Raw genomic sequence first — 14,185 nt, forward strand, 5'->3', positions numbered from 1 at the left:
AATATTTTGTTACTAATACACATCTATTACCCAAACACAAAATCTCATCTCATTATAGACGGTAACTATCCGGCTATAACTAAAGACGAGCCAAGTAACATACCATATTACGTATAAGACAAACAACAACTTGCATGGTGTGACCCAAAAAATATCACTACTTTAAGGGTATTTGACTCATCTCTTGCTATAGACGAATATATCGGTCTATAGCAAGACTTGCTGTTACCCAAAAGACATACCCAAATTAAATTTTACTACACGACCATGTTATGGTGCGACAAGAAGTAGTCCATTTTATGTAACAGGATGGCCATTATTATTTTTATGGAATTTATTTTTGCAATATGTTATTTTAACTTATTTTTGTTTGCACATTACTTTTCATTTAGCTTCCCTTGAGAAAAAAATGCCATATAAACGCTAATACTCTCAATCTCTAACACTTCAACCTTTAAATCAAGGGCTATGATAAATACAATCTAATGGGTTGTATTTTAGAAATTAAAAAAAAGGAACACTTAAAATATGCATTAATTGCATGGATTTATGTGTAATTTATTATCTAATTTCTAAATTAATACCAAATTTAGAAGGGTATAAATGCTTAAATACAGCCTATTGAGTTGTATATAGCATTTCACTTAAATCAATTATTAAAATTGTTCGATTGATAAAAAACAGAAATTACTTTTTTGCGGGCTTGGAGGGGCAGTCCATAAACATTTTTCTTACTCCATACTCGGCTACTCGCCCATTAATCTTATCGGGCCTATATTTATTGTCCGTTACTTATTTTTAAATAAATTTTTATGATCAAGCTCGCTTAATACGCGGACTAAATGAGTCAACTCGTACATGATTAGCTCTATCCAAAAGGCATATAAATCGGCGAATACTACTATAATACTAGTCTATAATTGTAGTAAATGGTGCTGACTACTTGGCCGGTCGCGAGGGATGACAAACTGACATGTCAAGCTAGAAATAGTGTATAGAGAAGCTAATCGGAAATAGTGTATAGAGAAGCTAATCGGGCTAGTAACGTTATCAAGGAATTTAAAAGGAGTAAATGGCATTCACGCTTAACTATCCTCCAAAAGATGTTTTTGAAATTTGTTGGCCATATAGTTTTAGTATTCAGTAAGTCTTGCTTAAAATGAAGTATTCAACTTAAATCTTTAAAACGGATTAAATACTGCTATATATTTGTTATAGCAAATCGGGCTATTAACGTTATCAAAGAGTCTTAAAAGGAGTAAATGCCATTCACGCTTTACTATCCATATGCAGAGTTCTAGAATCACCATCCTCGAAAATATGTCCTATGTGACGATGTGAGGTAGGTGATCCCGTGTTTATAAAGCACAAATAAGATATGGGTAAAGTAGTAAATTCAATTTCAAAAGACGTCTAAAAAGAAAAATATAAAGAATCGGTTGCAACAGCTTAAAAAGGATAACGTAAAGAATCTGTTGAATCGGATCGATAAAGTATATTTCAAAATTCTGAAGCAATCAATAAAACAGCAACTCAGTGTATATACATATGAATAAATGGATGTAGAACTCATAACACAACTACTATAAAAATAATTGAATCAATTAAAACCTAATTAGGACATTGATTAATAAGGAAGAATAGTTTCAAAACAATGAAGACCATCTAACTCAACAGCAAAACGAGGATTCCTCATTATTATCTTCTTTTTCGTCACTGCGGCCGCCTTATTCTTTTCTTCAGCACTAACTTTGTTTTCAGCTTGCTGAGTACTATTCTCCATCTTCAAACCTTCATCCTTACGCAACGCGGCGGGGGAGAAATTGAACGGCTTCTTCCACCCGTTGGATTCAGCGCATAACGCATCGAACGAGCTGAACAACGACATCATCTTTACTCTAATTAATTAATTAATTAAGTGAATAAGAATTAAGATTAGAATTGCTTGAATGCTTGATTCTTGTGAATTTTTAGGCTTTATTAGTTAACTATATATATAGGGAGGGGAGGATGAATAAGGAAAGATATGGAAAGCGCAGTAAAGAAATAGGAAAGTGAAGTTATTATAGGGAAGTTCCCGAGCTGGTTTCTCAATTTCGTCCTATCAGCCTTTGCAATGTTATTTATCGTCTTGCATCCAAATGTATAGCCAATCGACTTAAGCGGGTTATTTCTTCTCTTGTTTCTGATTCTCAACAAGCTTTTGTTCCGGATCGGCTTATGACTGATGGCTGTCTTATTGCTCAAGAAATTATGCATTATCTTAATAAGACCAAGAAAGGTAATGCTTGTTATGCAGCTCTCAAACTTGACATGCATAAAGATTTTGATCGCGTATCCTGGCATTTCCTTATGGCAATTATGCAGAAGTTTGGTTTTCCTACTCATTGGCAAAATCTTATTTGGGAATGTATCTCTACTGTCAATTATAGTGTGCTGATTAATGGGGAACCTTCTCTCTCGTTCAGACCTTCTTGTGGTCTGCGTCAGGGTGATCCTCTTTCCCCTTACCTTTTTATCATGTGTATGGAAGTTTTATCCTGTCAACTACGACAGGCTGAACAGATGAGGATGATACAGGGTTTGAAGATTTCTCGATATGCACCTCCTATTTCCCATTTGTTCTATGCAGATGATGCTTTTATATGCTGTAAAGCAACTCCGAACTCCTTTGAAGCGTTGCGGGATTTATTTAAGTGCTTTGAGCTTGCCTTTGGACAGATGCTAAACCTTGACAAATCCTTTATTAAATTCAGCCCTAATGCACCATCCGACTTCAAGTCACATATGACTTCTATTCTCAAAATGAAGGTTACTGATTGCTTTGGGAATTATTTGGGTGTTCCTGTTGATCTTCCCACCAAGAAGACGACCGCCTTTCACCCTCTTTTGGATAAGATGACAACTCAAATTATTTCCTGGTCGGCTCTTCACCTTAGCCAGCCGTGCAAACTCCTCATTATCAATGCGATCCTGATTGGTTCGATTCAGCATCTCATGACTGCTACACCAATACCTCTTGGGATTTGCCGGAAAATTGATTCGTTGATTACTGCCTTTTGGTGGCGTAAAGACATGGCTAACAAATCAATCCACTGCCTCACACGTGACTCGTTACAACTACCTCGAGAAAAAGGTGGCCTGGGTATTAAATCCGTATCGCTGTTAAGTCAGGCTTCTCTTATGAAAAATTATTGGCGTATCCATCATCACCCCTCGGGCTTACTTTCTAAATTTCTTGTTCCAAAGTATAAGAAGGATCTACCTGTTCCTGGTTCTAAATCCAAGGTGTCCCAACCTTCTTTTTTATGGTCCGGAATATGTCGGACAGTTGACACTTTCTCTCCTGCCTTATCATGGAAGCTTGGTAATGGCTCTTCGGTGAATCTACTCACAAGCCGTTGGGTGAATGGGAATGTACCATCTGTACGCCCATTTTCTCATCCTTGCACCCCTACTCTTTCTGACCTGCTCTCTGAATGCGGTGCATGGAACTCAACAGCTGTTTTTCGTTTATTTGAATCAACATGTGCCAAAGCTATTATTGCAATGGAGCCGCCATTGCTAGAAATAGACGATTTCCTCTACTGGAAATTTACAGAGGATGGAATTTATACTGTCAAATCTGGTTATACATTTTTGTTATCCCAGGCATCCATCTCATGTTCTCCGTCATTCTATGCTAATTTTCCCTGGAAAGAAATTTGGAAACACCATGCTTCTCCCAAGTTTCCTTTACTAGTATGGCGGATTGTTCATAATATCCTTCCATGTTTAGAGAATCTATCCTTTCGCGGTTTCAAGGTAAGTACTTCATGCGTCTTTTGTCACTCATGCCCGGAATCTTTAGATCATTTATTTCGTTCTTGTACTGTGGCTCGTCATGTGTGGAATTCCTCTGTTCTTGGTATAAATTCAGTAGCCAACCCAAGTGTGCCCTTTCAAAGGTGGCTGGCTGATCATGTCTTGTACCTTCACCGTCACACTGCTAATGCCGACAACTGCTTGCTCCACTTTTTCTGCATCCTTAAAGCTATTTGGACGGTTCGCAATTCTGTTGTCTTTGAAAACAGCACAGTTAACCCAACTCGGATTCTTCAAATAGCGGATTATATGTTTGCCTCACATATCAAGCTACCCTCTTTCCGGAAGTCTCTGACTATACCTATTTCTTCGGCCCATAAAATTTCTCAAGTTAGCAACTTCCCGTTCGCAGATGTTTCCTATAATATTGAGGTGAAAGAAATATTTCCTAGAGATCGCTTCAGCATTGTAATAACATACTCGCTCACTGGCATTACTGTTTCCGATTGCATTCGTGCCTCCTCTGCTTTTGCTGCAAGTACTAAAGGTCTACTACTCGCTATGTACAGGTCCCATTCCGCATCTTCTCCCTTTGTGTCTTTTCAGATCACCTCCAGAAAACTATCTTCAGTTCTGGCCTCCACAGCGCCAGTACCAATCACGTTGCGGCACTCGTTGCGCGCAATTCAATCTTTCCTTCGTATGTATCATTACTGGTCTGTAAGCTTAGCTACGGGATGATTCATTTCTTGTACCAGATGTATGTTTGTTCTTCTTTCTTTTACTTTATATATACAAGTTAATCATTGTCAAAAAAAAAAATTTATAGGGAAGTTAGAAGTTACGTGGTTGGTAAGAAATATAAGGAAATAGGAAAGTTGTTGTTGGTCAAGCGTTCGACCAAGTCAAGCCCGAGTAAACAAAGTCGCATATGTTTCCTTATTGACTTTATGAATGGATAACTCTTGTGAACTAAACGTGATTCTAGATGTGCGTTAAGTACAGATAGTCATGACTAGGCCGGGCAAATGGGTCATTTGGGCCGGATTCGGGTCGAGTCATATTGGGTCGGGTCATTTTCGGGTCAATATATAACTTATCAGGTCACTTTCGGGTCGGGTCACTTTCGGGTCAATATATAACTTATCAGGTCACTTCCGGGTCGGGTCATTTTTCAGTCGGGTCACTTCGGATCGGGCCAATATGGGTTATTTGGGTCATTTCGGGTCATGATTTGGCCTTAATTAGGTCATTTCGGGCCATTTTTGGTCACTTAAATCGAGTCACTTTGGATCGGGTCATTTTCGGGTCGGGTCACTTCGAGTCTGTCGGATGACTCGGGTCACTTTCGGGTGATGCATTTCGGGTCTCAGGCCAGCCTTATCGGATCAGGTCATTCGCGTCGGGTCAGCTTTGCCAGGTCTAGTCATGACTCATGAGCCGGATTTAGGACGGGTTAGTAGGGGCGCTTGCCCCCGCTAGCGAATGGAAATTTCAAAGTTTCCCTTAAATCATTAACCGTTCGTCTTCGCTGAGATTTTTCACCTCTTCTGGGGTCAATTCCTGACTCTGGCATTGGCAGTAGAAAATGTGGTTGGGTTGGCTCAAGTCTAACTCGTGGCTAGAGATGAAAGTTGGCATGCACACTAAAAGAAAACAAGACAAAGGCGACAGACATGCTACAGTCGCCAATTTGGCGACAGAAAAAAAAACTCGGGCGACCACTACCCGTCGCCAATTTGGCGACTATACCTTTTTATCCAAAAATCCGTATGTAATCCAAGGGCGACCGAATATTATCCATTTGGCGACCGAAAACAGTCGCCAAATTTGGCGACCATTACCCGTCGCCAATTTGGCGACCAAAAACGGTCGCTAATCTTCTGTTTATTTTTTTTTTTGCCAGTTTCTTCACCCCGTCCCTTCATTCATTCTATCATCAACTTAAAAAAAAAAATCGCCAAGAAACCCGACGACCCGACGCCACCACCAACTACAACGACCACCGGACGCCACCACTCGCCGCCGCCATCCGCACACTACATCACCACATCACTACCGACCCTTTGTTTTTAATAAAGGTTTGTTTTCGACTCAAATCGATTTAATTACTTCAATCCTTCATATTTTGTTTAAGTTGTGATGCTTATTTAGTATCTAGTTGTAATTTATACATTAGTGATGCTTATTAATGTATGTAGTTGTAATTTAATTAGCATTTTTGTTAATTAATTTGAGTTAGGGTTAGAAATTGGGGTTTTTGTTAAATTAGTAATGTGATTTGATTAGGGGATGTAATTGAAGGTTATCTTGATAATATTAGTATTATTGAAGGTAGTAACTTAGTTTTAGTAATATTGAAATAGTATTGTTGAAGGTAGTATAGTTTTATGAAGGTAGTATAATGTTAGGATTGTATAAATTTGCCTTATAATTAACCAAATTAAGTTAGAATGAGCATGATGTATAAATTTGTTAAATTAGTAATGTCATTTGATTAGGGGATTTTATAAATTTGCCTTATAATTTTGTTAAATTAGTAATGTCATTTGATTAGGGGATTGTATAAATTTGCCTTATAATTTTGACAACTTGTTTAATATATAATGACCTAGTACCCCTTCAAGAATTACTCATTAGGAGCAATTCTTGAATAGTCCCCATTTTGGGATCAAATCTTTGTACGTTTCAAGTCACTTAGGTAGTAAACACATAGTTGTGATTTTATTAATGAGAAAAGAATTTGGTTGCAATTTTCTCCAATGTTCTCTGAATACATATGTGGAATATGTATCTTTTCCACATTGTGTATTTGGAGAACTAAGGAGAATTGCTCACCGATTTTTTTCTCATTAATAATTCACAAATGTGTGTTTGCTAGTGACTTGAAACGTACATTGATGGGTTTAGGTTGGAGTGATAAGGACCCAATTGAAATCTTGAAATTAGCATAAAATGGAGGATGAGATAACCATTGCTTTTTTTGTTGAAATTAAATATTATTATTTAAAATGGTTAGTTTGCTATATATTGCTTATAGATTAAAATGAAGAGATCTGAACGTAGCTGGATGTACGAAGAAAGAGTAGATAAGAAGAAACGTCCAATCGCTAGATTTGTAAAGGGAGTTCGTGGATTTATTGAATTTGTTAGATGTCAAGATTCATATGATTTGGAACAACATAAACTTAGGTGTCCTTGTACTAAATGTAAAAACTTAAAATATTTATTTGACATTGAAGTAGAAGAGCATCTTGTTACAAATGGTTTTTTTCCAAACTACTACAATTGGATCTCCCATGGAGAAAAATATTATCCCGAAGAGCCTCAAATCCAACAAAATGAGAACCCATATAGAGAAATGGTACTTGATGCCTTTCAGTCTAATGGTTTCATTAATGACGACCGTGTACCAATGATTGATGAAGAACAACCAAACCCAAGAGCAAAAGCCTTTTTTGACATGCTAAGTGCTTCCGAAAAAACATTATATGAGGGGAGTAGAATGACATTGTTACAAGTTGCATCCAGGATAGTTTCTTTAAAATGTGAGTATAATATGCCATTTAAAGCCGTTGATAGTATTGCTACGTTGGTTGAGGATGTTATACCCGATAATAATGTTATGACCCGAAATTTCTATAATACCAAGAAAGTGGTCAAACGTCTTCAACTTCCACATGAAAAGATTGATGCATGTCCTAAAGGATGTATGCTTTTTTGGAAAGATGATGCTTTGCTTGACAAATGTAAGAAATGTCAAAGGGATAGATATGAGACAAGTGAAGGAAATATTGTTTTGAAGGGGAAGAAGGGTAATAAAAGGAGTGGAAAGAGAAAGAAACCAATATCATAAAACACATTAATTTATTTTCCATTAGCTCCTAGACTTCAAAGAATGTATGCCACGAAAAATCTTGCCAACCAAATGAGATGGCACAAAGAAAATCCTCGTACACCAGGAAAGATGTGTCATCCGAGTGACGGGGAGGAGTGGAAGCGTTTTGATAGGTTATATCCCGATTTTGCCGAGGAACCTCGCAATGTGAGACTTGGCTTGTGTACGGATGGGTTTGACCCTTTTGGTCAGTTTGGTAGAAACTACTCGTGTTGGCCCGTAATGACCACGCCGTACAACTTACCTCCTTGGCTTTGTCTCGAAAAGACAATTTATTTTCCTCTCTTTACTTATTCCCTGGTCCCCGATAACCCAAAAAACCATCTGGATGTTTATTTACAACCGTTGGTGGAGGAACTGAAGTATTTGTGGGAAGTTGGTGTAGAAACATTTGATGTGTCGAAGAAGCAAAATTTCCAACTAAGAGCTTCATTGTTATGGACTATAAATGATTTTCCCGCATATGGTATGCTATCAGGATGGGCAACCGCTGGGCGAACGGCATGTCCTTATTGCATGGATAGGAGTAAAGCATTTTATCTTCCTAATTCCAAAAAAATTAGTTGGTTTGATTGTCATAGATGCTTCTTACCGGATGGACATATTCATAGAGAGAACAAGAAATCTTTCTTAAAAGGTAAGGAGGTGCGTGACAATGCTCCGGTTCGACTCCAAGGGGATGAGATATGGGAGGTTGTACGTGATTTGCCAACAACTGTCGATGAGACTGAAGAAGAGTTTAAAGAGTTGAAAAAGAAAAAAAATTGGTTGGTTTAAAAGAAGTATTTTTGGGAGCTTCCCTCTTTGGAAAACAATGCGATCGACACAATTTGGATGTGATGCACATAGAGAAAAACTTCTTTGAGTTACTTATTCATACGATTATGGATGTAAAAGGAAAAACACGTGATGATATTAATTCAAGAATAGAATTGAAGAAATTTTGTGATCGTCCTAAACTTCATATTCGTAAGGATGGGGCTAAACCAAAAGCCATATTTACTCTTGACAAAGCTCAAAGAAAGGTATTGTGCGATTGGATAGGAAACTTGAAGTTTCCCGATGGATATGCATCCGATTTGAGCCGTTGTGTTGATTTGAAGGAACTGAAGTTGAAAGGGTTGAAAAGTCATGATTGTCATGTTTTCATGGAGCGCTTATTACCCGTGGCTTTTAAAAATTTACTCCCGACTACGCTTTGTAATGCGATTCTGAAATAAGTCAATTTTTTAGAGATTTATGTTCCTCCACGATATCGGTTGAGGACATGAGTCGTTTAGAAGACAAAATACCAGAAATTTTGTGTAAACTTGAGATGATATTTCCGCCTTCTTTTTTCAATTCGATGGAGCATCTACCTATCCATTTGCCATATGAAGCTAAAGTTGGTGGACCCGTCCAATATAGGTGGATGTATCCTTTCGAAAGGTTTCTTAATCATTTGAAGAAAAAATTGGTAATAAAGCTCGTGTGGAAGGTTCTATATGCAATGCCTACCTAACGGAAGAGATTGCCAATTTTTGCTCTCTTTATTTTGAAAAACATATTGAGACCAAAGCAAAATACTTGAATATTGATGAAGCGGATGAACTAGACACAAGTATACCCAAGTGTTTCCAAATGCAGGATGAAATAGGGTGTTCATCAGCTGGGGGAACAAGATTTCTGAATGACAAGGAGTATAACCGTGCCCACCTTTATGTGATATCTAATTGTGAGGTTTTGGAGCCATATGAAGCTCAATTTGTGACAGATTTCATTAAAGATCACCCAAATGTGAACAGAGAGGATGTTTGGCATAAGCATGAGGATCAATTTCCAGCCTGGTTTCGGAAGCATGTATGTAAGCTAAATATTCAAGATGATGTGATAAGAAGCTTGGCTTTGGGTCCTTCTCGAAAGGTTGTGACGTGGAATCGATATTCAGTTAATGGGTTTAAGTTTCAAACATTTGACTATGGCAAAAGTAAGGCTAAATGCAACTACGTCGTTACTATTTCTTCTCTTGATGGCAATGAATATTATGGCATATTAGAGGATATCTTTGAGTTGTGCTACAATGGCCGGGATCGGAGTTATAAAACCGTCTTATTCAAGATTCAATGGAGGGATAATTCCGTAGCTGGAACGAGAGTCCATGATCGTTACAAACTCGTGGAAGTGAATCATACTCGAACCTACTCTCAATATGACCCATTTATACTTGCACAACAAGCTCATCAAGTTTATTTTGCATCTCTTCCGAGCACAAGTAATGATAGACAACAAAAGCAATGGTGGGCCGTTTTTAAAACAAAGGCACGATCAGAAGTTGATACATCTTTTTTTCAAGAAGAGGTTGTATCAGAAACAGTTTTGTCCCCAGTTGATCATGATGAAATTATTTATGCAAATGAGATAGAACCGGAGGAGGAGTTAGAAGAGGAAGAAGAAGAGAATGATAAGGATAGGGATGGGATAGAAGAGGGGGAAGAAGAAGAAGAGGAGGAGGAAGAAGAAGAAGAAGAAGAAGAAGAAGAAGAAGAAGAAGAAGAAGAAGAAGAAGAAGAAGAAGAAGAAGAAGAAGAAGAGGATGATGATGATGATGAGTAAGAGAAGGTATTTAAAGTATACATATCAAAATTTGGAAACAATTATTATCGTTTTATTTTTTCTTTTATATCTGTTTATTAGGTTTTATTTTTTTGTATCTTATAATAATTATCCTGTAATATTTGCTAACACTTTTTATTCAATTGTAGTACACATGGCTCGTGGAGGAGGTAGGCAGCGCGGAGGCTGTAGTGAGAGAGGTAGTAGCTCCCGAGAGCAGGAGGAGGACGTTGACCGTTCTACTACGGAGGTGAGTGAGGAGGAGGAGGAGGAGGTTGCTGTACCCCGACATACTGACAGCAGGATGATCCTTGATCCGAATGGTCTTTGGTAATTTTTTATTCATTCTAGTTTGTAATTTTTTTATTTAGTAATAAATGACTTTTTTTAGACATATGTTAATTATACATTATTTATGTTTTCCTATATAATTATGTTTTTAACATGTTTGATTTCAGGTTTAGAAGTCAAACAGTTGTTCGTGGTGTGACTAATAGCACCCAAGAGAACATGACACACGGCGTTACTTGTTGGAGTAACGCTAGTGATGAAGATAAGGAGATGTGGTTCAACAACTTCCGGGTATCTATTTATAAAATATAATTTATTAAATATAATTTATTTATTCTAAATACCTTATTATTAATTTGTTTCTCATCCATGTGTTTACTTTTTGTAGCGTGTGTTCTATTGGCCAGCCGACCTTGAGCGCCTAGTTTGGCAAAGGTATAATGACATTGGCAAGAAGAGGCTAAGGGACAACATGTATAAGGTGTCTAAGAGGAAGAAGGCGCCATCTTTCATGAAAGGTATTTAGTTTCTTTTAATACCCGTAATTAGTTAAAATTCATTACATATTTTGAAACTATATTAATTAATAATTGATATTTTATTGATTATAGGTTCGTCATATGAGGAATATACCAAGTACCGGAACAGTCCTGAGTTCAAGGAAGCATCGGCCCGGAACAAGATCAACAGGAAAGGAGGAGATAAGGACGCGGAAGTTGATCCTACTCATTATGGAGGGTCTCAATCTTTTCATGATCGTGTGGTGTTAGATGTAAGTTATTTGTCTTAGCTTTTAATTTAATAGTCTTCTAATTTAGTCTCATTAATTATCATGTTTGAGTAACAATTTCCTTGTTTTTTTTTTCCGGAAGACCAAGAAGAATAAGGGCAAGGTACCCACGATTGTTGATCTCTTTGTTGACACTCACGCAAAGAAGACAAGCAAGGGCAAGTTGATCTTCGCGAAGGAAAAGATCAACATTATATGTAAGTGTCAAAAAAAAAAATTTCTTAATGTGTTAAAGTATATGTTTTATCAATTTTTAGATAAGTAACCTCTAACCATTAATGTTTTATCAATTTTTTAGGAACAATTCCTTGTCCGTAGGAAGAACAACCCGGAAATTGATGACAATGAGTTATGGTTTGATCTTGTTGAGGGGTTCCAAAGAGGAGATGTGTATGGAGCCGGGTCGGCAAAGGAGATTTTCTACCCTCCTACAAGAAGAAGAGGGTCAATTTCCTCCCAACAACAACCTTATAACCCAAGTGTCGTGAGTGTGCTCCAAGCTCAATTAGCCACCAGGGAGAGGCAGGATGTCGAGAGGGAGAGGCGGGATGCCGAGAGAGATGAAGAAATTCGGAGGATGAAAGAGGAAATGGACCGGATGAACTCCTTCTTCGCCAATTGCAACACCGGTGGCGCCAACCAAAGGATCCTAGAGATCCTAATTATGGAGGTGGTAGTGGAGCGGGAGCAAGTTTCCCTGTTATGTAGTTTTTTAGAGAACATGTTATTCCCGGATAATGTTAGATGACCAAAACTCGTAGAACTCGTAGTTGTGTGTATGGAACATGATTTTCTTTATCAAGTTTGGTTGGGTTGGCTTCCCATGTGTTCTCTGCTGGAAGTGTTGGTTTATTTGCAGGTTTTTACGTATTTGGCTAGGTCAAAAACGATTTTTACGCTAAAAAAAATGTAAATTTGGCGACGGATACTGGGCATTTGGCGACGGGAAACCGTCGCTAAGTCTCTGATCATGAATTAATTTTAGGGACATTGGCGACGGGGAACAGTGCATTTGGCGACGGAAATCAGTCGCCAAAATGGCGACCAAAAACAGTCGCCAAAATGGCGACCAAAATCAGTCGCCAATTCTGAAGATATGGAGATGACGTGGATTGTAAAAAGGCGACTAATGACAGTCGCTAAAAAGGCGACTAATGACAGTCGCCAATTTTGGCGACGAATTTCGGTCGCCCGCTTTAAAAAATTCATCGCCAAAATTGGCGATTTAAGGCTGTCGCCAAAAGCGACTAAACCTAGCTACGAAGTGCGGGCGACGGGCCTTAGTCGCTTTATTCTTAATGGCGACTGTTCTCAGTCGCCTTATATGGTCGCCAATTACCTTATTTGTTGTAGTGGCATACTGAAAGTTTTTAGTTAAAAATTTGTTCACGTATTTTGAATCTGTAATAATCTATACGTAATACACCTCATGTTATAAAACTTACTCCGTATACTACATTATATGACATACTTCGTACTATACACCAATTTTTTTAGAATCTGCACATAAATTTTTTGTTGTGATTTCTTGTGAGGAAGGAAGAAACTTGGTGTAACAAGGCTCAACAACTATTTACTAAGCACCAATTTTTTTTTCCCTCAATATTTGTGAGGAAGCACAAATATACATTCAAATAAGACTTAACCTGTGTACTATATATACATTTGCCGATTTTATTTTAAGTTAAACAAAATTCTTTATAATACTAATTTAATTAAAAAATACATTATATATGAGTAATAATCCTGTACAATGGTCTATATATTATCTATACAAAATTTTCGTCTGTTTAATATGAAAATCTGTTTTGTCAGGTTAATCGGTTTTAAGTACTAACTTGACAACTTGGTAGCTGTATAACTGTATTAGATCAAATTTACTTCCTATAAAAAAAAAAAAAAAAAAAAAAAAGTTGATGAAAAACCGAACTTATAATACTCCGTATCACTTAAAACAGCCTTTAGCTTAAAAGTTAAAACAAAGTCGTCATACTCAAAGCTCAAAAAACCGAACTTATAATACTCCGTATCACTTAAAACAGCCTTTAGCTTACAATAAAGTCGTCATACTCAAAAGCTCAATTGAAATTTTGTACTTCAGCTACGTATTTTTGAAGCTTAATAATTTTTGACGCTTCCAAGATTTATTACTCGTATATAATCGCTTTATCTTAGTTATTGTTTACCTTTTTTTTCAATATTTTATGATCGAGTGATATTTCAATCAAAATAAAAATAAATAATCAAAACGGAGACATATTTGAAAAAAACTGAATAAATTGATTAATAAAACAGCAACTCTCAGTATATACACATATAAATCGATCTACATCTACTGATTGATAACAAACAGAACATGTCTAATAATAATTGAATTAAATTGAGTCAATTAGACAACCTAATCATAATCATAATCATAAGACTTATGATCAATAAGGAAGGATAGTTTCAAAACAATGAAGACCATCCAACTCAACAGCAAAACGAGGATTCCTCACTATCTTCTTCTTCGCTGCCATCGCCGCCGCGTTATTTTCTTGAGCACCAACTTTGTTCTCAACTTGTTGATTACTATTCTCCTTCTTCAAACCAGAGAAATTGAGCGGCTTCTTCCAGCCAGTGGATTCGGCGCATAAAGCATCAAACGAGCTGAACAACGACATCATCTTTACTTTAATTAATTAATTAATTACTACGAGTAATGACTTGATTGAGAAGTTATGTGGGATTTTAAAAGTGTGTGTTTAATTTTTGGGGAATTGAATTGAATTGAATTGAATTGATGTGTGTTATGGAAGGAGAATAGGGGG

At 37.1% G+C, this 14,185-nt stretch overlaps 2 protein-coding genes across 2 annotated transcripts; both read left to right on the forward strand.

Moving 5' to 3' along the window:
- Positions 1-2,220: 2,220 nt before the first annotated feature.
- On the forward strand, positions 2,221-4,545 carry LOC141608547 (uncharacterized). The gene has a single exon (XM_074427889.1). The coding sequence runs from the start codon at positions 2,221-2,223 to the stop codon at positions 4,543-4,545; it is 2,325 nt and encodes a 774-aa protein (XP_074283990.1).
- A 1,211-nt stretch (positions 4,546-5,756) lies between these two features.
- Positions 5,757-13,195, forward strand: LOC141608548 (uncharacterized). Its single transcript, XM_074427890.1, has 7 exons — positions 5,757-5,885; positions 10,444-10,624; positions 10,753-10,876; positions 10,974-11,103; positions 11,197-11,357; positions 11,458-11,572; positions 13,191-13,195. Exons 2-7 carry the CDS (start codon positions 10,449-10,451, stop codon positions 13,193-13,195), a joined length of 711 nt encoding a protein of 236 aa, XP_074283991.1. The 5' UTR covers positions 5,757-5,885; positions 10,444-10,448.
- The last annotated feature ends 990 nt before the right edge of the window (positions 13,196-14,185 follow it).

Source organism: Silene latifolia, chromosome 10 (assembly GCF_048544455.1).
Source record: "Silene latifolia isolate original U9 population chromosome 10, ASM4854445v1, whole genome shotgun sequence".
NCBI classification, from domain to species: domain Eukaryota; kingdom Viridiplantae; phylum Streptophyta; class Magnoliopsida; order Caryophyllales; family Caryophyllaceae; genus Silene; species Silene latifolia.

Coding starts and splice junctions, on each gene's coding strand:
- LOC141608547 (XM_074427889.1), top strand. CDS start 2,221: ATGACTGATGGCTGTCTTATTGCTCAAGAAATTATGCATTATCTTAAT.
- LOC141608548 (XM_074427890.1), top strand. CDS start 10,449: ATGGCTCGTGGAGGAGGTAGGCAGCGCGGAGGCTGTAGTGAGAGAGGT. Junction 10,625..10,752: donor CTTGATCCGAATGGTCTTTG/GTAATTTTTTAT, acceptor GTTTGATTTCAG/GTTTAGAAGTCAAACAGTTG. Junction 11,104..11,196: donor GGCGCCATCTTTCATGAAAG/GTATTTAGTTTC, acceptor TATTGATTATAG/GTTCGTCATATGAGGAATAT.